Genomic DNA, 26,431 nt, shown 5'->3' with positions numbered 1-26,431 from the left:
GACACGTCCCTAGGGAGAGAGCCAGAATGGAATAGTTGACCAATCCTACCACAATGCTGAAAATAGTCTTGACAGAGGTCAGGGACATGCTGTCCGCCTGCTGTCACATTCATGGCTGCTGTGTCAAACAGGGGGTCTCAGAAAATAACAAGAGGAGCAAAACAGAAAATGACTGAGCACCTCACGAGTTAGGACAATTATTCATTATTCACTATACTAATTCATGATATCACTGCCATTTGGATTCGACAAATAATGCCTTATACACAAGTTTAAAACATTTTTTATGTAATCATAAAATTGTAGACACCACATGGATTTCCAGTTGGATGTGCAGGCATGGTAGCACCGTGGTGCAATTCCTCTGGGTGCTGACATGGATAAGTATCTTTGTCCTTTGAGGATTAATGCTCCCTCCACTCACATTATCTGTCTCTTTAAGACCTGGTTGGCTGTAGGGATTCGCATTCTAATCAGTATTCTGTAACTCGACTTTGTGTCTCTGTGTCCTGTTTGAGAGCAGATTTCCACTCCATCTGACGAAGGAGCAGCGCTCCGAAAGCTTATGGTATTTGCTTCCAAATAAACTTGTTGGACTTTAACCTGGTGTTGTCAAAACTCTTACTTTGAGGATTCAAACAGAGCCGTAGACAATGAAAGCTGCAACCACATGAGGCAAATGTGACAGGAGCCTGTAAACATCTCACACTTGTGTCGATCATTGTTATTATCTTGAAACTATTCTGCAAGATTCCAGATAGGTGCCAAACTCTCATTGTGATCCAAATCCGTCTGTTAAGCAGGCATGGGAGACACTCAGATAAATGGCCAGCCCTGTTCAGTGGAGCATCTGTGATAATTAGAGTGGGAAGGGTAAATTTCCACCACTGTCAAATCAATTAGTAATGTTCTGGGAAGTAGTCAGTGAAATAAAAATGGTGGCACGGTGGCACAGTGGTTAGCACTGCTGCCTCACAGCGCCAGGGACCCAGGTTCAATTCTGGCCTTTGGTCACTGTCTGCGGGGAGTTTGCATGTTCTCCCTGTGTCTGCGTGGGTTTCCTCTGGGTGCTGCAGTTTCCTCCCACACTCCAAAGACATGCAGGCTAGGTGGATTGGCCATGCTAAATTGATCCTTAGTGTCAGGGGGGTTAGCAGGGTAACTACATGGGTTACAGGGATAGGGCCTGGGTGGGATTGCTGTGAGTGCAGGCTCGATGGATCAAATGGCCTCCTTCTGTACTGTAGGGATTCTATGACACAAATGGGAATTTAATGTTTGGTTCCATTTTCAGTCAATATTGCATATACAAGGTCAGAAGTTATATCAGTTAAGTAACTGAGGTAGGTTATTTGATGTTGGTAAGACAAAAGACATTGGGGTGTACTTTTGTCACCAATGACAGCTGAAAAGTCAGGATAAGTAAACATATGGGGAAATCTGATTGTGTCAATCAAAACATTCTTGTTTTGGGAACCGAATCATCTTCTATTTACAGAAAGCTGTAGCTGTCAGTGGTCTGGAATTTGGCCGCTGTGGGATGGCTTCTAAAAGCAATGTAAAAACACATGACTGGTCTGTGTCTGCTGAGCGGGCCAAGAGCTTTTCTCAAGATAAACAATATTGCCACAGGAAGTATTAATAGCACCTTGTTTATTTTACATTACTGAGATCAAAGGCAGTACTCTCACTAGCAGTGGGATGTAATATAAATGCAGCAAAAGAGAGGATCGTTTCTGCATATTATCACTCTCTTTATAAATGATTGTGGGACAACCTTTTTGGATTCGCCCTCTGTGTATCTTTATACTTCAGGGATTTGGCCAGTGGCTTTGATAATGGGAAATTTGTGGATTGTATCCACATGCAAAATTTATAGTACCGTGGTGCTCACAGCCCCTACTGCAGAGGGAATAAAGACAAATGGCAATCCCTGGTGTAAATCACACAGCCGACCTTCTTCTGCATATTTTGTCAAAGTCAATGAAATGTCATTGGGTGTTCAAATGTCACAAACATGACTAATTCTCAACAGGTGCCTTCTGAGATGAGCCCCATCCAAAAAGCTGTTTCTATCAAACTAAAAGCCTGTGGTCACTTAATGGCCTTAATAGAGGCATGTGCAGCTTCCAGGATGGCATGGTGGCGCAGTGATTAGGGACCCGGGTTCAATTCCGGCCTTGGGTCACTGTCTGTGTGGAGTTTATACTTTCTCCCATGTCTGCGTGAGTTTCCTCCGGGCGCTCCGGTTTCCTCCCACAGTCCAAAAATTTGCGGGTTAGGTGGATTGGCCATGCTAAATTGCCCCTTCGTGTCAGGGGGACCAGCTAAGGTAAATACATGGGGTCATGGGGATAGGGTCTGGGTGGGATTGTGGTCGGTGCAGACTTGATAGGCCAAATGGCCTCCTTCTGCACTGTAGGGATTCTATGATTCCCGTCCAAGGCCCTGCTTGCCCCACTGTAAAATTGGGTCAGTGCAGGCGGGATCCCGGAGGGAATCCCGTCCATCTTCATCTCAGAACCTGCCGAGGGAGGTGCGGAACTTAAAATTCTGGCCTAGATCGATTATCAAAAATATATTTTTTATTTAAATTCATTCTCAAACGGTCCACAATACTACAATTTTATTGCTCATCTAGTGATTCCATGATTAGACAGTATTTGCTAAACTATCCTAAATGTGCTAAGAACTACCCCAACGACCAATTTGAGATTATCTGTTTGGTTCTCAGTGTGTCGCACTTACATGTACTGGAAGTTACGTATATGAATACACAGGGCCCTTCTCTTTGCAGATAGAAAGAACATATATATTACACCTGTATCAGCCAAACAAAATTAACCATTCTCTGATTCACTCCCCAGGGCAGTGTCTTGACTAATCACAGTCAACCTGCCTGGTTTAAATTTAAATAAAGCATGGAAGTTAACTGTCAGTCATCAGTTAACTGGTGCATTCTCCATGGCAACACGTCAAGCAATCAGTGTCCACTTGCTAACCAATCAGCACTCTCTTTCCACAAAGTATAAAATGTTGTTCACTCTACATTTGGCATTTTTGCAAATTGTCCTGATGAGTGCAATATGAAAAGTTTTGACAACATGTGTACTTTTTCAGCAATATTTAAGTTCTGTAATACCAAACAACTTTAGTAAGACTGGTAACTTCTGACTTAATCTGCTTCATTGGCTTTACAGTGGCCGGCCAGGATTCTCAGGCCTTGGATAACTCTGCAACTGAAAGGAAGGGATGACAGTTCCAGAGAAAACGTAAAGTGTTTTTGTAGAACTTCTTGTAGGCCAGGAAGAGAAAGAGTGCTTCCTCCCTGGCACGCCAATCATTAATCTGGCCCAAAGTCGATTGGAGGCTCCCACTCCCTGGTTCATGGAGTGGAACTCTCTGCTCTGGGGGGGCGATTCTTCCAAAAGTGCTGAATTGGTGGAAAAACTGTTTTTTCAGTGCAACGTCAGACCTGAATCTCCCACACTCTGCGCACTGCAGAGGTCACAATCGTGAATATCATTAAAAGCTCAGGGGGCGGAGCCTATTCACGCCAAAAAGCCTGAAATCGGCGGGATGAGCGGGAACCCACACATGCGTACATCTCTGGGAGATCGGTGAAAACACCTCCCAGCATCCAGATCACTGCCCTTCAACCCCCACAGACATCGCTGGCCTCATCGCTGGCCCCCACAACCCCCCCACAGACATCGCTGGCCCCCTCCCCCATACAGACATCGCTGGCCTCATCACTGGCCCCCAAAACCTCCCCACAGACATCGCTGTCCTCATCGCTGGCCCCCACAGACATGGCTGGGCTCATCGCTGGCCTTCACAACCCGAAGTCTCACAACACCAGGTTAAAGTCCAACAGGTTTATTTGGCAGCACAAGCTTTTGGAATCGCGCTGCTTCATCAGGTGTGGAGCGACACTCCGAAAGCTTGTGCTGCCAAATAAACCTGTTGGACTTTAAGCTGGTGTTGTGAGACTTCTTACTGTCCCACAACCCCCCCACAGACATCGCTGGTCCCCCTGCCACATACAGACATCACTGGCCCGCACAAACCCCCCACAGACATCGCTGTCCCCCCTCCCCCCCACAGACATCGCTGTCCCCCCTCCCCCCCACAGACATCGCTGTCCCCCCTCCCCGACACAGACATCGCTGGCCCTGCTCCCCCATACAGACATCGCTGGCCCCCCTCCCCCCCACAGACATCGCTGTCCCCCCTCCCCCATACAGACATCGCTGGCCCCCCTCCCCCCCACAGACATCGCTGGCCCCCCTCCCCCCCACAAACATCGCTGGCCCCCCTCCCCCATACAGACATCGCTGGCCCCCCTCCCCCCCACAGACATCGCTGTCCCCCCTCCCCCCCACAGACATCGCTGTCCCCCCTCCCCCCCCACAGACATCGCTGGCCCTGCTCCCCCATACAGACATCGCTGTCCCCCCTCCCCCATACAAACATCGCTGTCCCCCCTCCCCCATACAGACATCGCTGGCCCCCCTCCCCCCCCACAGACATCGCTGGCCCCCCTCCCCCCCACAGACATCGCTGTCCCCCCTCCCCCCCACAGACATCGCTGTCCCCCCTCCCCCCCACAGACATCGCTGGCCCTGCTCCCCCATACAGACATCGCTGTCCCCCCTCCCCCCCACAGACATCGCTGGCCCCCCTCCCCCATACAGACATCGCTGTCCCCCCTCCCCCCCACAGACATCGCTGTCCCCCCTCCCCCCACAGACATCGCTGTCCCCCCTTCCCCATACAGACATCGCTGGCCCCCCTCCCCCATACAGACATCACTGGCCTCATTGCTGGCCTGCGCAACCCCCCCACAGACATTGCTGGCCCCCTCCCCATACAGACATCGCTGCCCCCCCTCCCCCCCCACACAGACATCACTGCCCCCCCCTCCCCCATACAGACATTATTGCCCCCCCCTCCCCCATATCGACACCGCTGCCCCCCTCCCCCACGCACAGACATGGCTGCCCGCTCACTCCATGCCCCCATAGATCTGGATAATGCGGATACCCCATCCTTGAACATACTGATCTCATTGCTGCCCTGCAGAGAACTTGCGTTGTGCTGACATGCACAACCCCAGCTTGTGATCATTCCCTCTCTTGAATGGAAGCCTTGAGTATTGCATCCCTCTGACAACAGAAGCCTATTGAATGGCAGCCAATCAGCACCCTGAATGACACTCAACCGAATGCAGCCTTCAAAATCTCTCACAAGTATTTGTCACCAACGGGCCCTTGACTGGCCACACTCAATGCACCTGCACTCCCCTAATAAGCCAGAGCTGTATATAAGCTGCAGGAATGGACACACAGCCAGTCACGCCACAAAGATGTCTGCGTGCAAACCAGCACGCAGCAGATTCACAGACGCCAACCAGGAGCACCTGCTAGATGCCATGGAGGAGAGGCGTGAGCAGATCTGCCAGGGCCCTCGCCCAAGCGGTGCATCTGCCACGGCATTGTGGTAGAAGGTGACATAAGTGGTGAATGCCAGGAACCTGACACCACGTTCTGGCCGGCAGTGCCACAAAGAAATGTACGACCTTCTGCGAGCAGCAAGGGTGAGTGAGCGTTCCACTTGGAATCGCGCACATGCTTGGCACGGATCTCAAACTCTGCTTAGACACCTGAAGGGCATGCAACAAGTGACCCTTCCCCCAGGAACAGAATCTAACCCCTTCCCCTCAATAAGCACCCTTCAGTGGTGACCGCCTTCCCCGAAATTACCAGCACAGTGCCCGAGACACAGGCATGCATTGTGTACCATGCACTGCAATACATTAATGCTTGCTATCCACCTCGTGTTCCCATAGGAAAAGAACATTCACAACAAGACACAGACTAGTGATAGTGTGCCTGACCTGTGGCAGCTGAGTAGCATAGAGGAGCGTGCCATGGAGCTGGCAGGGGTTGATGGGCCTTCCTGATTGGTCACCGACAGCCAGGTTGGCGTCCAGCATGCAAGTGAGCAGAAGCGCACCCTCAACCTTGGTCCTCCTCGAAGTAAGTGTGATGCTTCATGGAATGTTTTGCCTCCCTCCCCCTAATGTGTGTTCTTTATTGCAGCTCTGAACCCAGAGGAGCCCGACCCTTCGGGTGTTGCCGCCGCCCCCGCTGCTCTGGAGCAAACTGCCGGCGACCCCCTGGATGACACCTCGGAGGGAGGCACTGAGGAGTCCTCTGAGGGCAGCTGCACTGAAGCGGCACTGGCATGTACCACACAACCCACCAACACAGAGACTATCACCATGGTGTGTACCTTTAGTGTTGAGACTTCTGGGTCACGAACTGGTGAGCACATTACAGACACTGATGCACATCTGGTGGTGGTGGGCACATCCGAGGGCTTGGGCACATGGAGGTCTGCTGGGCTAGGATTCAGCTGTCCCAAAGCCAGCTGCTGGGCTTCTGGGTTTGTTCCTCCCAAGGCTGGTGGAGATGCATCAGCAAACCCAGGGAGTTGTGGAAGGACTGTTAGCAACCATGATGTGACTGCAAGGCTGTTTAGGGGAGTCCAACAGAGTGCTGTTGCAGGAGGTGGTGCCAACACACCGTGCGAACTAGACCAACACTGCAAGGGTGGCGACCGCAGTGGAAAATCTGGCTCAGGGGTCTGTCCTCATGGGTGACAGGGTCCAGGCCATCCTGGAGATACAATGGGCCATGGGAAAGTGTGTTTCTGGAATCCAGCAGGCACAGCGTTCAATGGCCATGGGTGTCGGGGGTATGTGGGAGACACTGGCTGGCCATGGCTGGGACTGTCGCTGGCATTCTGGAGGCACAGCAGGCCGTGAGCCTGGACAACTTAGCCCAGGCTCAGAGGGCTACTGCTGAGGGGCTCCAGAGCCTGGCTTATTCACAGAATGCTGCAGCGGAGGGGCTCCAGAGCTTGGCCCAGAGGGCCAGGGCTGAGGGATCACATATCATGGGGCAGACGCATCTAGGCCCCCAGGACTGGCAGAGCCAGGTGACACCGGAACTTCTGGAGCTCAGTCCTGGCATCCCATGGAGTTTTCCCGGGGCTCTGAGCACCCAAGGGAGGAGGAAGGGCTTGAGCCCCTGCCGGGGCCTTCCACCCAGGAGATCCCGGACGTCCCGAGACCTTCCGATTCCCCCCTTCCTCACACCAGGGCATCTCAGGGCCAGCAAGATGAACAGGGTGGCATCAAAATAGTGCCATCCGCAAGTCAGCCGGGGCCCTGCAGGTCCTGGCCACCCAGGGGACGTCCGCCAAGGGCGTCACAGACAACGGGGCGTGCATCACAGCAGGACACCTCCACTTCCTATGCGCATTCTGGGGTAGCACCTAGAAGAAGCAGTAGACCGCACAAAGTAAGAAAGTTGTAGTTCACTAAGAGAGCACGCGTGAAGGTCACCAGTAGTCAGAGTTTACGTTAAAAACACAATACATTTTTAATTGGACCTCACAGCTGTGACTAATGTGTCTCTGATTTCCCCCCATCCCCCCACAGAGCTGAGTGGTCCCGATTCCCAAACATATAGGTGCTGTCTGTTGAGCCTTGCAGATTCAACCACATGTTTCAGAATGCCTGCCCTACCTTCCCCAACATCCACCAGACCCTTGGTGCAAGTTCCCCCCGCCCCTCCCCCCTCCCCCCCCCCTCCTCTCTTGGCCAAAAAACATGTGTCCCCGATCCTTACAACTACGGGGGCCAGGGTGGCAGCGTGCATTCGGAGTACGGGTAGGAGTCAGACTTGAATTGCATCAGGGGCAGGATCCCAGTGTGCACAATGGCGAGTCATCTTCATCCTCCAGCCTTCAACCAAGATTCGCAACCATTGCCAGCCCAGGCACATTAACAGGTTTGGATGTTTCTGGGGGATAGGGTGGTGGGATGACAGAAGCTGGGGAAGGGTGATGTGGTGGTTTGAGGGCCCAGGTCAGTTTGGAGGGGGAATAATGGCTGCACTTGCTCCTGGGGTGTGGTGATGGCAGCCCTCTCACTGCACAGGACCAGCTCGGTGAAGCGGGCTGCAATCAAGGCATCCCTCGCTGCCCTTCCTTGTCGGACACCTGCCATCGCCGCCCACCATCTTTCCTCTGGCTCTTCATGTAGTGGGGCGCCCACCTCGCTCCCTCGCCACTGCTCCTCCTGCTCCTCCTCCTACTCCAGCTTGTCGCCCTGCTGCTGGGCAATGTTGTGCAGGGCGCAGCAAACGACGATGATGCGTGAGGCACGCACAGGGTCATACTAGAGGGCCCCCCAGAGTGGTCCAAGCAGCGGAACCACATCTTAAGCAGGCCGATGCACCGCTCAATGGCGGACCGGGTGGCCGTATGGGCCTTGTTTTAGCGGGTCTCTGCCTCGGTCTCGGGCCTCCGCACAGGCATCATCAGCCATGACCTTAGCGGGTAACCCTTGTCATCCAATAGCCATCCCGGGAGCCTGGGCTGGTCGTCAAAGAGCCCAGGGATGTCCGACTGCCGGATCACAAAGCTGTCATGGACACTCCCTGGATGGCGTGCATCAACTTGCATGATTCTCATTAGATGGTGACAGACAATTTGGACGTTCAGGGAGTGGAACGCCCTCCTGTTCACAAATAGCTGCGGTTCTGCATGTGGGGCCCGCAAGGCAAAGTGCATGTCATCCACTGCTCCTGGACATTGGGAATCCCAGCAATGGAAGCGAAGCCGAGAGCCCAGGCCTCCTGCTGTGCACGGCCCACATTGAAATTAATGAACTGCCCTGCCCGGGCATACAGGGCATCTCTGACCTGCTGCACACATCTGTGCACGGAGGCCTGGGAGATCCCAGCTAGGTCGCCACTGGTGCCTGAAATGAGCCCGAGGCATGAAAGTTCAGGGCAGCCGTAACCTTAACATCAACAGGGAACGGGTGCTGCTCCTCCCCTGAGGTGCCAGGTGTGCGAGCACCTCACAAAGGTGTTGCACCATGGTCTTGGAGAGCCGCAGCCGGCGACAGCACATCTCCTCTGAGAGGGCCCTGAAGGAATTGCGGGGCCTGTACCTCCTTGGCCTCGGCACACTCCACCTCTGTGCACCCTCTCGGGAGACTGCTCACCCACCTCCTGGCCCTCAGCGGCAGCCTCCTGCCCTCCTTCCTGAGGGTCTGGTGGTGGCTCCTCTTGCGGTGGTCTCTCCACGCCTGCCACATCCTGAGCTGCCGCCTCCTCTTCCACCTCCGCCCCTGCTGCCACCATAATGGCCAGCTCCAAATCGAGCAAACCGAGATCCATCTGCACAGTGGTGTTTGGAGAGAGCATAGAATGACGGATTATTATCATTGGCTGCATAGACCCAGCACCACCCCAATCCCTCACTTGGGCCAGCAGCCCCACCTGTGGGTGCTGGCAACACCACACAATCCATGGTGCCATGCGTGACCCGATTAGGATTGTGTGAGATTCCCATCATGACAAATGCTGGCACAGATTATGCAGGTGTGCAGACATGGGCAATGCACACCCTTGAGCCATTGCTATGCGTGCAACTGCAGCTTCTGTTACAGGCTGGCCCATGTCACAGGGCAGGGACAGACTGCAAAGCATCACCAGATATGTGCCCAGTGACAGCAGATTCCATGCAGTCCATGTCTGAACCTCTGCACCCCGGCCTGGAGCAGCAGCTGCTTCATCTGGTTAGGCCTCAGTCAGCACATGGTGCACTCCTCCCCCACCCCAGCACTCAGTCGAGTCCCTGCCCACACCCCGTGGCAACAAAATGCCACTGCAAAGTGCCCTGGAGGGGAAGGCTGAACAGGACTTCTTGAGAGTGCCTCCCACACTGAGCTACAGCGCTGCCCTGGCGGGGAAGTCTGAGCAGGATTCCTTCACGGAACCTCACCCAGAGAGCTCTGAGAATATAGAAGCCCCCCCACCCCACACCCGATATCACTGATTCAAGGGCCAGCACCTGAAGACAGCAGGAGGAAGGCCACCAGGCATCTCCAGGGCCTGCCTGCAACATTCACCGCACTCTGCTAGCAGCACTTACCTCTTCACGCCAGTTCAGGGCTGCCACGCCAGGTTGAGACTTTTATATACCTACTCTGATTCGCGCCAAAGTGAGATCACGCCAAAGAGGTGGGAGACGCAAACATGGGCGGAGATTGCCGTGTCGATCCTGATAATGGCATGCTAAGGTATGGGAAGTATTGCAAATCAGTTTTCTGCGTGTTCCCAGAGGCGCCATTTTTTTCCGGTTGGGAGATGCGCGCGGGTCGTAAACGCTCGCGGGGGTACCCGCGAAATGGCCAACACGCGCATCTCCCGACCCGCCAGAAAATTTGCGGGTCGTGATGGGAGAATCGCTCCCCCCCCCACCCCCCTCTCCCCGCCCAACCCCAAACCTGCAATCAGGCTGAGCTCCGGATAGGGAAGCTGTCAGGTTCAAAAGATGTGCACTGTGGAACTGAATTCCACATAATGGGCAAAATCGCAGCCTTCCCGGCTGAACAGACAATCCTTTTCCCCTCCTGTGCCCCCACCAGCGTAACTTTCCCCTGTTAAAATCCAAGCCATAGATACATTGGTGTTCCTTTGAGTAATCCTTGTTGAGATTTAGAATTCTTCCAACATTTTTGTGCACACCACAGAAAGCAGCAATATTGTCGTGCCTTTGCCATTTGTTAACCAAAACTCAAAAGAAAGAATGAAAGAAAACATAAAAGGTCTTACCCTTTTCAAGTGTTCATATGATGTTGGCAGAGTTGTGATTTCCCAATGAACTATAATTCTAATAAATTACTTTGTAAATTACAGCTACTGCTGTGATGAAGGCAGATATGGAAACTGATTTGCACACATCAAATGAGATGAATGTCTTTGAAGAAGAGGCTTTGGGTGGAATTTTTCCATACATTTTCAGAGTGTCCGACTCTGACTGAAAACCAGTGTGCAGCTCTCCAGCTGCACAGCCAAGTTCTCAGTCTGGATTTTCAGGCACTCTGAAAAATAAATTGTGTAGGTTGTCAATTTAGTGGTGCGGGGTCTGATAGAGCTGGCTAGATTGGCTCCACTGAGATCGGGGTGCCACTTTTAAAGGGTGCACAAATCAGCAGAGACAGTAAATCCGTGTCACCATTCTCGCTGTCAGCGAATGCGGGCGCAAAATCGCCCCCATAGACTGGAAATGGTAGATGGAATTGTCCCAACCCATCACAATGGGTTTGGTGGTGGGTGTGTATGGAGAATCTGGCAGGAGTCAAAAAGTCAGAAACCTGCCGGTATAAAATCATGTAGCAATCCATCCAATGGTGTATCAACAGTGGGTCGGTCATTCCGCTGGCTCCAGAATTTTCTTCTGCTACTCAGCAGCTCAGAATATCTAGTTTCCTCAGACACAACAGCTGCTGGCCTTGCCTCCACTGACTGGGAGGATAGAGGTGTGAGACTTGGCATAGAATGGAATCGAATAGAATCCCTACACTCTTTACAATCTATTAGAATCTGTCACTGTACTCAGTTCCCTGTCTTTGGCTCCGCCACCTCATGAGGGGGAAATGGCTCAGCCCCTTGGAACGCCATGCAGGAATTGCATTGAGGATAGGTGCCTGCTATATCTGACCTAATTTCTAGCCCATTAGTGGACATCTGTTAAAATTACATTGGGTGGATACGACAAGGGTTGTTGTCTCGAGCGCCCAGTGGATTTAGTAGAAATATACATATGCTTATTTAGGCAAGTTATACTCAATTTCAGCTAAGTCTACAATCTTTCCAATGCTCTGCTTTATGTTTTATATATGCACAACCATCACTAAAGTTGGGTTGACCCTGACTATAGAGGTTTAACTGATATGCAGCATGTTCTTACCTGCACAGGCATAGCCCACAGATTTGGTGAAAGAAAGAAAAACCACATCAACTGGTTTGTATCGATGGCGATCAGATTGCAGATCTGTCCAACTGTCATCTCGCCCATGGACATGTTCGAGGTTGACAAACGAAGAATCTTATTGTAGATCTTTGTCTAAAATAAAAAGATGAAATGCAGTTGGCGTGAGAAATCATCTGGAAAGTTCCTCACAGTTGATTCTTTTCATTTATTTTCAACTTCTGAACCAAATAAAACTAAGTGATAGGGGCTGTATAAGTCCAGAACTTGAAGTGATAATAAACCATAAACAAAGTGGAAATATATGAACTCAAATACATTTTATTTAGTGAAAATGTCAGGGTTTTCAGCCTCACAGTTTCAGTCTCTCTGCTAAAGTGTAATTGTTGATAAGTGTGACATTCACAACAACTCATTTCCATTGCACCTGGGAATTATGGGGATCTTGCTATGGCTCATTGGTTCTTTAATGATTGGAAATTGACCAGTCAGTCGTTTGACCATGAGAAGGGGAAGCAAATCTTGCAAGGGCAGCAGCAGCCAGGATTTTGCGTTTTGTTAATGGGCACTCCTGCTAATAATGGTTCTGCTAAAAAAAAATCGCTATTTCCTTTATGAAAGGCCTCCAGTGGCCCTTTATAAATGGCTGGTTAGGCCATTCACAACACGAGACAAATGTGTGGAGAACGCACAGCGCACGGTCTACTTGTGTGTATCTTGAAATTGTCATCAGGATCTTGCATAAGTCACAGGAACTTGATTTGCATAACGTAATAAGGCTCACATTGATTCAGTTAGACAACTGGACTAGCCTCATAAAGGCCCTGGGCAATATTGTAGTGAGCAGAATTGGATTGGGAATGGGGCATCAGGTGTAGACTGCCAATGCCGATGCTGTTACTGCCCTGTTCCCACCAGATGAACCAAGCTAAAACAGTCTCATCATTTCCCACACTAGATAGAATTGCAGTAACTCCTATCATCAGTGAATGATAATCTGTATCTAGCAATGCAACAATCTCTTTGTTTTACGATTTCATTTATTCATCATCAATTAAACAAATTTAATTCTGTAGGACCACAACCACAATTACAGATTCATCCAAATTACAGACAAACTTGCATCCAGACAGAAATATAGAGATTAATTTTAACTCCCAAAATGGGTGGGTTAGATTTGGGTGGAGGTTAAAAATCTGAACCCGACTTGCCTCAAATTCACCCACTTCTGGTTGTAACAGAGGAAGGACAAAGGGGGGTCGACCAATCTGCTCAATATTCTAATGAGGCTTCATGCCTTCTTTCTAAACAGAGGGGGAGAGTCAAGGAAAGATCCCTGGATAAACATAAAGCTCTGAGCAAAGTGTAGTCATTTAATTCAGAGAGTTTACGTGAGTTCATTAATTAGCTTAAAAAAGGCACTTAATGTCACAGTGAAGTTTAACATCTCGGGCTTGATTTCTGACTCAATTGGCTCTCGGCTGCAAGTTACACAGAAATTGAGAGAGTACGAAATAAAATTCAACAAAACAGGAGGTTGAGAATTGGCTGCTCATTATATACTCTGCCTGATTTTCTTTCTAATGACTTCAATTACCCTTGTTACTAATCTGGGTCGACCACAGATATCTCCGTCGACTCAGTGGCATGATAACTACAGGAAAAGTCTGTGTTTTATGTTTTATGGGAATTGACTCACTTTAGACTTGAATTTAATTGCTAAGCTATTTTATTTGCCAATCGGTAAACATACTAAACAACAGTAACAGATGTATTCCCTTACTGCTATCAATTTAACTTGCTTTTGTGAAAGATGTGACTCATGAAAATGCAATGGCGGGAATTCTCCATGATGTGGAGATGCCGGCGTTGGACTGGGGTGGGCACAGTAAGAAGTCTCACAACACCAGGTTAAAGTCCAACAGGTCTATTTGGTATCACGAGCTTTCGGAGCGCTGCTCCTTCATCAGGTGAGTGGAGAGTTTGGTTCACAAACAGGCCATAGATAAACAAAAACTCAATTGCAAGATAATAGTTGGAATGCGAGTCTTTACAGGAAATCAAGGCCGTGATTCTCCCATCCGTGCCCACCACTTTTCTGGCGGGTCCGGCCGAGAGACGTCTGCGGCCTTGAAGGGGAATGTGCGCATGCGCAGGGAACGCATGCGCATCTCCCAGAGCCGGCGAGAAGTCACCCACCAGACCATGCTGGAAATCGGTGGGAAGGTAGGTAAGTAATTTAAATCTTTATTTATTCTATTTTAAATATGTAGATAAATTAATTATCGAGACCTTTCAGGTCCTGATCGAATCTCCCACCCCGCCAGGAGTACTTCATTCTGGCGGGGTTCACACTAGTTCCAAACGTTTGGAGAGCTAGTGGGAGACCCCGCCGGGGAATGTAGAGGGGGGCAATTGGACCTCCTCAGGGGGTCAGGCGGCGGGGGTGGTGGTGCCCCCTGGGCCTGGGCACCCTGGCAGTGCCACCCAATTTCCCCTGGCACTGCCCAAGGGGCAAAGTGCCATGCCCAGAAGGCACCATGGCACTGCCCATCGGGCATTGGACAGTGCTAAGGGTGCAGGGCCTATTGTGGGCGGGGCCTAGGGATAATTGGTGGGGGTGGGGGGGTCCCGCTGCCACTCTGCATTGGGATCAGTCTGGGATGGAGGGAGGGCAGTGATTGGGGCGAGCTGGGGGGGAGGGGGGCTGCCTCCGGGGGGGGGGGGGGGGGGGGGGTCTGACCCCAGAGGGGATCAGCGGGGGTGGCGGTGATTTGCTAGGGTGAGGGGGGGATCGCTTGGGGGTGGGGCCACACCGGGACAGGAGGGGGGTCAAGTCTGGCCCGGGAATCATTGTGGGGGCCGCGATTGAGCCGGGGAGGGGCTGAAGGGGCAGCACTGTAGGAGTCTCGGGTGATGAGGTGACAGTTTGGGGCCACTGCGCATGCGCAGAGCTCCAGAACTGCCAAACTCCGGTGTGAATAGGCCCCGCCCCCTGGGTTTTTAATGACATTCACGGCTGGGTCCTCCATTGCACAGAGTGGGGAGATTCAAGTGAGAAGCTGACCTGTCAGAACTGGCGTGATCTAGAACAGTTTTGCCACCAATTCAGCACTTTTGGGAGAATCGCCCTCCCAAGTCTTTACCGGTACAGACAATGCGAGTGGAGAGAGGGATAATCACAGATCAAAGAGGTGTGAATTGTCTCAAGCCAGGATAGTTAGTAGGATTTTGCAAGGCCAAGCCAAATGGTGGGGGTTACAGGTAGTGTGACATTAACCCAAGATCCCGGTTGAGGCGGTCCTCATGCATGAAGACCTTGGTTATCAGTTTCTGCTCGGCGATTCTGTGTTGTCTTGTATCTTGAAGGCCGTCTTGGAGAACGCTTACCCGAAGATCGGAGGCTGAATGCCCGTGACTGCTGAAGTTTTCTTCGACAGGAAGGGAACACTCTTGCCTGGTGATTGTCGAGCGGTGACGGAGGGAATCCTCCGGCCGTTCATGCCGACAGGATTCTCCAGTCCTGCCGGCTGTGCACCCCGACCCATGGGTTTCCTGCCAGCATGGGGTAATGTCAATCGGAATTCCCATTGACAGTGGCAGGACCAGAGAATTCTGCCACTAACAAACGATGCGTCACCTCATGCCGGCGGGAAATACGCAGCTGTGAGGCCGGAGAATCTCGTCCAATACCACTCAGCTTCAGCAGGTTCTTTGGCTCGATTTACAATTAATTTTCTAAACCCTTTCTCTTGCATTCCATCCTTCTTGAAGCTTTTTAATGCCTGACTACCTGTATAGCATCCTCTTTCTAAAGCAAGACTGTCTGTGTCATTGTCAATGGTTTGTTACCTGGCATTTGACAAGCTGAAAGAGATGGAAAAGCTTCCAGCACATTACTGAGACAGTCTCTTAAATTCTATACTATTTGTAGCTCTGGTCTCTAATGTTTCATGCTTCCAATGTTCCTGTATTAGTACCTTCACGTGGATTTACATCCTCTCAAATCTGCCAGTGTCTGCTTTTTTCCTAGGCTCTGGTCCAAGTATGTCTTCCTGTGTTACTGTGTTCAAAGTTGCCAGTCAACTAACATTCACCCTGCAGCCTGTCCTGTCGAGAAACCGGTTTTTACATCTTCTCCCTCAACAATCCCCTCCCCATCACCTCCGCGCTCCCAGTTATCTGGTTTAAATGACTTTTAATTGCTGCCTCAATGTTCCTTGCAAGTCTCTATTTCTGCTCATGACTAATGTTTCTGTGATAAACAGCTTTATTTTTCATCCAAACTTAGTAATTACAAGGGAATCCAGTTCTGCCCTTCAAGAATTGCGTGATGAAGCCAATCTCCGTGATTACTTTATGGAAAAACTAGGAAATTAATCATTTGGAAGTCAGTCCCTTAGTACTTCACTTTGAACCATGCGTAAATGAAGCAGGACATAGAGTTCATCCTCCAAGTTATTTGCTGAGTGTTAGCATTCAACTATATCAGTTGGGAGATTCACACGCAGAAGGTGAAAAGAAAGTCAGAACATTCTTGCGACAAAATTAGATCATTAATCCTGTATTCACTCGGTAGAGATTCCTTCGCCTCAGTCACAAGGTATGAGAGGGTATTTTTCTGCCCCCATCTAGAGACAAATGTGTGTGAATTCCTGCCTTGAGGTATTAATATCGTTCAGGGTAGCCCCAGAGCAAGCTCTGCAGGCCCTGAATGGTGTATTTTCTGGTGGAACGCTGGCCATTGACCAGCGTTGGGATCTTCCAGTCCCGCCGATGTCTATGATGTTTGGCGTGGCTCGCCTGGCCCGCTACTGAAAACGTTCTGTGAGAGGTCACCATTGATGAGACAGGAAGATCCCGCTGGCGGGTCGGGCTGGAAAATTCTGCCCTATGTTTTTGATTCCACAGTCAAAGGGCAGGATTTTCCGGCCACGCTCACCCCAAGGCAGGAAAATCCCGCCCAAGGTCAAACGACCTCTGCATGGTCCGTGTCTCGCCTGTTACGATTCGTGTGGCAGGTGGGACAGGACGGGACGGGAAAATTCGGCCCCAAATTTTTAATTGAAAAAATAAACAATAGCGGTTCCAACACACAACCCATTGTAGGACATGCACTTTCAACTTCTGCCACTCTGAATATCTACTTTTACACCTAATCTTTCTTTTCTGTCTTGCAGACAGCTAGCTATCCATTAAAATACTCGCATGTAGTCTGATACGGTGCTCTTTTTGATCACAGAATAAAAATTATATGGACATGGTTATCCCAATTGCTGAAATATTTGACAGAAATGTTTCCAGCTTGTTAGTCTGAGATGCTATTAGAACTTATCTAGATATCGGGACATGTTTTGAGGCCAAAGGAAGCTGTTTGCTTTCCTGCGATTGATGTTTCCTATCCGTTATACTTTCACATGTCTATTTGACCTTCATCAGAGTGCACTCTGAATGTTTTGACTCATGCAGCTTGTCTGATTATAATTGTGCCAATGTCACAGGCCACAGAACCATTTGATTTTAGCATAGGTAAATGGTCTCTGCACTGCTCTTCATCTATACCAGGATTAATGGTTCCAGTGTTAAATGTTCACAATGTATCCTCAAACTTCAGAATATATGCACAATGAAATGTATTGTGAATGTCACTTGTATTGAGTGCTGTGTTAGGAGATATATTTGTTGTGCTATTTTTGGTTCAATTAAACCTTCAAGCTTATAAATGCTGTAAGAGTCCAGATTAATATTTAAAAAGACAATTAAGATGCTTTGTTACAGCAGGGCAAATTCATGCAAAGGAAGCTATTATGTTTCCCAGTTGTTTCTATTATAAAAACAGTATAATACTAGTGGGAGAATGAGAGGTTGAGATAATGATCCCCTTATAAGAAGATACGCAGCTAGTTAATCCCCTGCGTACTGTCCTCCGGTGCATTTTCTCCTTAATATGAATTATTTACTTTGAAAGAAATCCCTGTTACCTAATATAATCAGATACTACAATATGTAGGTACTAACAGAATAGGTTAGATTACCTTTAATATTATTTTGTCCTGTTGCTTTTCCCCATACTACTCTGCAGTCACAGCTAACACAGCAATTATATGTTAATCTAGAAAACCAGAAACAACTACAAACAGCTAGTATAGCCCCACAAGTTTGATCACTCAAGAATGATCCAAAAGTGAATACATGAAATTATAGGTGATTTGGAAATTAAATTGTGACAGGATGATTGAGGACTGGTACTGTACAGTAGTGAACATTGGTATTCTACTCTTGAGGAGTGCCCAGTGATTAAACAGACCATAGAAAACTTAAAGTATTGTCAATGATCCCTCTAAATTTTCTTTATTGTGCATGGCCAGCTTATTTCAATGCCATTAGTTAATTTTTTTGCACAGTTTTTCACACGCACTATCTTAGTGACAGCTTTGGAGCAGCCTGCACGGGAACTTTTGGATTGCTAAGTGGCTGCATATATTTGCAGCTTAGATCGATCACTGGGTACCATCCTAAGGTAACAATACTGGGACAACAGTTTCTTCTATAGTCACCAACCGCTTTCCCTTCAAATGAATGCAGTCCAACAAAGAAATGAAATGTGCGCGTTACCTGGTGCTTGTTGCCACTCCAGCCCATATCTTTTGAACTGGAACACCAGATTGATACATATGCCAACCTCTCCTCTGGCACATGGTGCAAGCTGCGAGACGGCTCTATGCTGAGTACCAGGGAGGTGAATGGGGATGAGGTGGGGATGTAGCTGTGTGACAGTTATCTGTCCCAATTTGGAGGGTGGATAATTAGCCTCGTTGTTGAGTCCAATTAAAGAAAGCCAACTGGAATTTTCCAGTTGCATTCCAGTTCGCCGCACCAACGGGCGCAAGATTATGTGCCTGGAAGCGGGCAGTCAGCAGCATGTCAGGGGGCCAGCACTCCAAGCTGATCAAGAGGCATTCCCTGTCCATCTGGGTGTGAGAGCAGCCACATGCTGCCCTGTAGAGGGCCTCCATCTTCTCCCTTCACCAAATTGATGGTCGCAAAAATCTTTCTTTCATTTAAGTGTTAATAAGGTTGGTGAAAGGACACGTCCATATTGAAATGCCATCTCTTTTACTTACCTGCCATTCCAGCCTGCTGCTCCTCTTAAGGTATGAGGCCTCTGATTGGCCCTTCAGATTCAAGAGCTTGGCTGTTTCCCTTAATTGGACAAGAAACTTGGCTCCATGCCAATTATGGGCACTCCTCCGTGAAAATCCCAACTCTTTAATATGGGATGAGTTTAGAGTCTGGGAACAGTTTCCGATACACATATAGAAAAGAGCTCAAGTCTCAACCATGCACCCAGAGGAAGGATATGGTTCCTTTAAATAACTGTCCTTAAAAGATAATTGCACCCGCACAGGGAGCTCACCTTCCCCAGCCAGCTAAGCAACAGAGGGGAGGTTCATTAGAAGCAGGCTCTGGAAGAGAGGCCAGGAGTTGGAGAATTGAAAGCCATAGGCTGCGATTCTCCCATCCCGTTGCACTGAACAATTAGCGCAGCGGGCTGGGAGATTCTCACATCGGCCGATTTGCGGAGTTCGCGCAAGTGTTCACACCCCACTGGCAACTCCCAGTGCCGGATTTCTGGTGCCGTCTGCTCCATGCCAGAAATCGGCGGGGAGGCTCAAACACCACTTACATGGTCATTGTAATATAATTTAAATACGATTAGTGGGCTCAGGACTGAAGTCTCTGGACCTGCTAGCATCTCCCACATCTCCAGAGTATTTCACTCTGGCGGGGATTACAGTAGCTCCCCACTTTCGGGGAACTAGCAGCCTATTTATTTATTTTTATTTATTAGTGTCATCAGTATGCTTACATTAACACTGCAATGAAGTTACTGTCAAAATCGTCGCCATACTCCAGCGCCTGTTCGGGTACACTGGGGGAGAATTTACCATGGCCAATGAACCTAACCGGCACGTCTTTCGTACTGTGGGAGGAAACCGGAGCACCCGGAGGAAACCCACACAGACACTGGGAGAACGAGCAGACTCCACACAGAAAGTGACCCAAGCTGGGAATCAAACCCCGGTCCCTTGTGCTGTGATGCAGCAGTGGTAAACACTGTGTAACCATGCCTGACCCCGCTGGAGTGAAGTGGGGGGCAATCGGGGCTCCCCAGAGGGTCTGGTGGTGTCCCCACTGGACATTGGTTAGTGTACCGCCCAGTGGTGGGTGGGATGGGAAAATTCCACCCATTGACTGGGATAGGAATAGAGGTTTAGAGGTTTAGAACATGGAAACAGATCCTTCAGCCCAACTTGTCCACATAGTACAAAGGGACAAGATATGTGAAAGTTCCTGGAATGTGTTCAAAATAATTTTCTGCAGCAGTATGTTTTTGGTCTAACGAGAGGACAGGTATTTTTGGAACTGGTTCTGGGGAATGAGTTAGCCCAAGTGGGGGATCAAATAATAATTGAAGAGCATTTGGGGGACAGTGAGCATTGTATCATTAGGTTTAGGTTGACCATAGAAAAGAACAAAGAACAATCCAGTGTAGGAATAATTAATTAGGGGAAAGTCAACTTCAATGGGTTGAGAATGCATCCGAATTGAGCGAGTTGGAATCAAATGAAAAGATGGTGGGGAAGCTTTTGGAAATTATAGTTTGGGATAAAATCAATAGTTACTTAGACAAGTGCAGGATAATTAAGGAAAGCCAACATGGATTCATTAGGGGAAAAAAATGTTTGATGGAATTTTCTGAGGAGGTAACAGACAATAAAGGGCCAGCTTCAAAGAAAAAGTACTATGTACAATGTCAAGGTATATTTCTTTGAAGGCAAAAGGTAGGACAAATGAATCCAGAGTACCCTGGAAAATGAAAGAGATAGCGGTGAAGATCAAAAGGAAGAGCGTGTGTACGACAGATGTCAGGTAGAAAGTACAATGGAGAATCAGGCTGAATATAGAAGGACCAGAGGGGAAGTGAAAAAAACAATAAGAAAAGCAAGAGAACATGAAAAGTGACTGGCGGCTAACATAAAAGAGAATCTTTTATAGGTCTTCTATACACATACAAATAATAAAAGGCTGGTAAAAGAAAAAGTAGGGCTGAGTAGGGATAAAAAAGGGGACTTGTGCATGCAAGCAGGAGAAATAGCAGAGGCATAAAATTTGCATTTGCCTTTACAATGGAAGAAGATGCTATCCAGACTACGGGTGGTACACGCAAAGAATTTACAATCGAGAAGTGGAGGTGTGTTAGAAAGGCTATCTCTACTTGAAATAGATATGGTACTGGGACCAGCTAAGACGCATCCAAGAATACTGAGAGAGGTGAGAGTGGAAATTACAGAGACAGTTGAGATAATCTTCCAGTCTTCCTGAGACACAGGGTTGGTGCCGGAGGATTGGAGAATTGCGAATGTTACACCCTCATTCAAAAAGGGGTGCAAGGATAAGACTGGCAAACTCCAGACTAGTTTGTTTGATTTCAATGGTAGGGAAGCTTTTGGAAATTATAGTTGGGATAAAATCAATAGTCACTTAGACAAGTGCAGGATAATTAAGGAAAGCCAACATGGATTCATTAGGGGAAAAAAATGTTTGATGGAATTTTCTGAGGAGGTAACAGACAAGGTTGATAAGGGCAACACTGTTGATGTGGTGTATACATGAATTTCCAAAAGACATTTTATATAGTGCCACACGAGAGACTTATGAGCAAAATTCTAGCTCATGGAATAAAAGGGAAAGTAGGCACTTGGAAAATAAATTGGCTGAGTGACAAGAGTTAGGGTTAATGGCAGTTTTTCAAATTGGAGTGGATGGCTAGGACATACTTATCCCTGCAATGGAGCCAAATTGGGAGAGAAGTCACGTGACCTGAATTTGACACAAGGTGTTGACAGAAGGTGGTGCCCTCCACAAAGGACATAGAATCCATATGAACTGGGCACGAGACAGAATGTCTCTTCAACAAGTCAGACTGAAGATTCCGCACTGAGACATGGAGAGCCTAAGCTAGGAAGTATGAGTTTGAATTAATGAAAGTTCATATGCAGAAAGTGAAAAAGGTGAAAAGAAAGGGCAGCATGGTGGCACAGTGATTAGCACTGTTGCATCACAGCAGCAGGGACCTGGGTTCAATTCCGACTTCGGATGACTATCTGTGTGGAGTTTGCTCATTCTCTCTGTGTCTGTGTGGGTTTCCTTTGGGTGCTCCGATTTCCTCCCACGCTCCAAAAATGTGCGGGTTAGGTTCATTGGACATGCTAATCCTAGTGTCAGGGGATTAGCAGGATAACTACATGGGGTTACATGGATACGGCATGGGTGGGTTGGTTGTCGGAGCAGGCTCGATGGACCGAATGGCCTCCTTCTGCACTGTAGGGATTCTATGATTCATCATTCTATGATTCTATGAAAGCGTAGGATTAAGGAGGAAATACAAGCAAGAAAGAAACAAAATTAATGTTCATTATGATTAAAAATTAAAGGGATCATGAATTAAAGGAAAATGAAAAAGAATCCTTAAATGATAAAGAATTATCATGCTTTTAAAAATGTATTCACACTTGAATGGACAAGCCCTAACTTCTTTGGATGTGTTTCGTAGGCATTTAGTGGGGAAATACTGAAGTTTCATGTTCTTCGTGTGATCAAGGGCTGAATCACTGAGCGAGCTATCGGGATAGCAAAGTTTGAGGAGGCATAGGACAAAGTGGACTACAACGTCCTGATTTTTATGCTTCATCACTTAGAATGTGGACAAGAGCAATTGGTGTCCAATTTACTCCTTAGCAACGATGGGCGCTGATAACCTCAATGTGAATCAAAATTCTGGGCCAAAACTCATCCAACTCTGCACTATTTCCCAGAATTGTTTCTCTCTTCCAATCTTCACACTTTTACATTACTTGCAGCAATTCAAAGTGGCACTCTGCTTCTCCAACTCAGCTCAGCTGATCATCTTCTCTTGGTCACTTATTTGAATCTGATATTGTTCTTAGCCCAGTTGTTCACATTGGTGAGCTGCCTCCTCTTTCAGATCCTTCTCACTTACCCTCAGTCAACTGCGATATTCTTCTTCCCGTTCTATCCCACAGCACCACTTTCAACTTCTTTCCCTTTTGCGCCAAAGAGCTTCTACAACTTCCTACTGTTGCTTTTCATTTTATTTGCCTTCATTGCCATCCTTTCCCACCATGTCCACTGTCCTCAATGATCTTTATTTACTTGTCATTCATTTGTCCTTTTCAACTAGCCTATTCCAACTTTTCTGTGCTATACATTTTCCTTCTAGAACATAGAACATAGAACATTACAGCGCAGAACAGGCCCTTCGGCCCACGATGTTGCACCGACCAGTTAAAAAAAAAACTGTGACCCTCCAACCTAAACCAATTTCTTTTCGTCCATGAACCTATCTACGGATCTCTTAAACGCCCCCAAACTAGGCGCATTTACTACTGATGCTGGCAGGGCATTCCAATCCCTCACCACCCTCTGGGTAAAGAACCTACCCCTGACATCGGTTCTATAACTACCCCCCCTCAATTTAAAGCCATGCCCCCTCGTGCTGGATTTCTCCATCAGAGGAAAAAGGCTATCACTATCCACCCTATCTAAACCTCTAATCATCTTATATGTTTCAATAAGATCCCCTCTTAGCCGCCGCCTTTCCAGCGAAAACAATCCCAAATCCCTCAGCCTCTCCTCATAGGATCTCCCCTCCATACCAGGCAACATCCTGGTAAACCTCCTCTGCACCCTCTCCAAAGCCTCCACATCCTTCCTGTAATGTGGGGACCAGAACTGCACACAGTACTCCAAGTGCGGCCGCACCAGAGTTGTGTACAGTTGCAACATAACGCTATGACTCCTAAATTCAATCCCCCTACCAATAAACGCCAAGACACCATATGCCTTCTTAACAACCTTATCTACTTGATTCCCAACTTTCAGGGATCTATGCACACATACACCTAGATCCCTCTGCTCCTCCACACTATTCAAAGTCCTCCCGTTAGCCCTATACTCAACACATCTGTTATTCCTACCAAAGTGAATTACCTCACACTTCTCCGCATTAAACTCCATCCGCCACCTCTCGGCCCAACTTTGCAACCTGTCTAAGTCTTCCTGCAAACTACGACACCCTTCCTCACTGTCTACCACACCACCGACTTTGGTGTCATCAGCAAATTTGCTAATCCACCCAACTATACCCTCATCCAGATCATTAATAAATATTACAAACAGCAGTGGCCCCAAAACAGATCCCTGAGGTACACCACTTGTAACCGCACTCCATGATGAATATTTACTATCAACCACCACCCTCTGTTTCCTATCCGCTAGCCAATTCCTGATCCAATTTCCTAGATCACCCCCAATCCCATACATCTGCATTTTTTGCAGAAGCCTACCATGGTGAACCTTATCAAACGCCTTACTAAAATCCATATATACCACGTCCACTGCCTTGCCCCCATCCACCTCCTTGGTCACTTTCTCAAAAAACTCAATAAGGTTAGTAAGGCACGACCTACCTGCCACAAAACCATGCTGACTATCACCTATCAATTCATTACTCTCCAAATAACTATAAATCCTATCCCTTATAATTCTCACTGCTATTCACTCCCCTTGCAGTCATTCACCCCATCAATGTCTTTCACTGCCATCCATTCTTCTGCATCACTTCTTTCATTGCCAGTTACCCTGCCACTTCACCTGAGTCCAGTGGTGAATACACTGGAACAGCCATCTCTTCATGCTAATAGTTAATATTGTAGCCCCCGTTTATTAGTGCAGGAGAGTTCAGAATACTATTATATAGCTGTATAATATGTAAGGTTGGAATTCTTATTAGTCCATGTATATTAAAGACAGTAAGACTGAATCTTTATAAGCACAAGAACCATGGATGTTGTTTCTTCTAATTGTCCTTTTTTCTCCACGAGAAAATGTGTTCTGAGATTAAGCTTGCCATGCTTTACATTTCTCTTCCCATTCACCTGCCATTACAGTTAATACTGGCACTCAGCAGTGTGAGAGAATTACAATGCAAGATCATGTGCCACCAGTTGGTGGTACTGTATAATGATACTCCACTATACTGTGCCAACATGTTACCCTTCCAGAATAATTTGTTTCCTCTGAAATTTTAATCAGGAATGACTGACTTCTCCACTTACTAATACTTACTTACAGCCCAGTGCAGTGGCAAAGTCTAGGAGCTTTGTTTAACAAACAATTTCAATTACATTTTCGGGCATAAATCCTGCAAAAGTACATTTGAATATTTAAAGTGCAGTTCCGTGCTGGGTTGAGAAATAACAGATTAACAGCAGGCCAGATGATTTTTGTATGGCCACATACAAATCTTTCCAAAAACCAAAATGCTCATGTGTTTGGGAGAGGCCTTTAACAATCCTTTTTAGGACCACAGGTGAAGCCTCAATGCAGAGTGAAAGCAGGTCTAGTGCATGCTACACAAACTTCGTTCAATTCTCCATCAAGGTTGCAGAGCTCTGCAACAGACCTGATTTTCAGCTTTCCATCTGCATTTCTAAGGTGTTCTGGATGCTTTGTTAATAACCTGCCTGGAGGCTGATTCAGGTGGGCAACTGGGTGCTCAAGGCCCCTGGTAGATTTTCATCTGCTGATCATAGAATCCCTACTGTGCAGAAGGAGGCCATTTGGCCCATCGAGTCTGCACTGATCACAATCCCACCCAGGCCCTATCCCGTAACCCCACATGTTTACCTTGCCAATCCCCCTGTCACTACAGTCAATTAGCATGGCCAATCAACTTAACCCGCACATCTTTGGACTGTGGGAGGAAACCAGAGAATCCGGAGGAAACCCGTGCAGACACGGGGAGAATGTGCAAACTCCACACAGACAGTGACCCGAGGCAGGAATTGAACCCGGGTCCCTGGCACTGTGAGGCAGCAGTGCTAACCACTGTGCCACCATACCGCCTTACATCTCACAGATAAAGAGATAATGCCGACAGTTGAAATTTTCCCAAGAGGGCTGATATAGCATGGGAGCGGTTGAGACATGCATAGCAATGTCATAACATTTTGATTAAAATAATTTGACCAGCGTTCCTATTTGCTATTTTCAGCCCCTGTCACAGTTTCAGGAAGATCTTCTAAATTTTCAGTTGTGGATATCTTCTTCAGATCTCCTTTTCTAAGTGGGTGAATTTCTAAGTAAAGCTGCTTGAGTCCTGAGACAAGACTTGGTAATTTATCTCTTGATTTTATATTTGTATGTCTTTTTATATATGCTTATCACAATTTCAAAGCCAGGACTCCCTGAACTTTGGTTCATCATGATGCTTGATTTTTCACATGTTTAATACTAATGGAATTGACACCAGGATTAAGTGCTTGAAATTCAAGTAAAGGAATTCCTAACAAGATGCCTTTAATACAACAGCACAGCTTTTCCAAGTTGCCATAAATCACTGTTAAATCTTTCTCCAATTCAGGCCGACAATTCAGAGTTAAGTATTCTGGTGCACACTGGCTTGTGCCGAGGGAAAATATTTCAA

The 26,431-nt window shown here is 47.9% G+C and overlaps 1 protein-coding gene across 5 annotated transcripts in view; it reads right to left on the bottom strand.

The window, feature by feature from the left end:
- abcc8 (ATP-binding cassette, sub-family C (CFTR/MRP), member 8) overlaps positions 1 to 26,431 on the bottom strand; it is a 230,982-nt gene that overhangs the window by 131,168 nt on the left and 73,383 nt on the right. For all 5 annotated transcript variants that reach the window (XM_078220631.1, XM_078220629.1, XM_078220628.1 and 2 more), the window contains exon 8: positions 11,839 to 11,994. In XM_078220631.1, the coding sequence (XP_078076757.1) occupies positions 11,839 to 11,994 (156 nt within the window). The remainder of the gene's footprint in view (positions 1 to 11,838; positions 11,995 to 26,431) is intronic.

This window comes from Mustelus asterias, chromosome 9, assembly GCF_964213995.1.
Source record: "Mustelus asterias chromosome 9, sMusAst1.hap1.1, whole genome shotgun sequence".
NCBI classification, from domain to species: Eukaryota; Metazoa; Chordata; class Chondrichthyes; order Carcharhiniformes; family Triakidae; genus Mustelus; species Mustelus asterias.
Note: the sequence above shows the minus strand (reverse complement) of the source record. Positions and strands in the feature narration are given on the sequence as shown.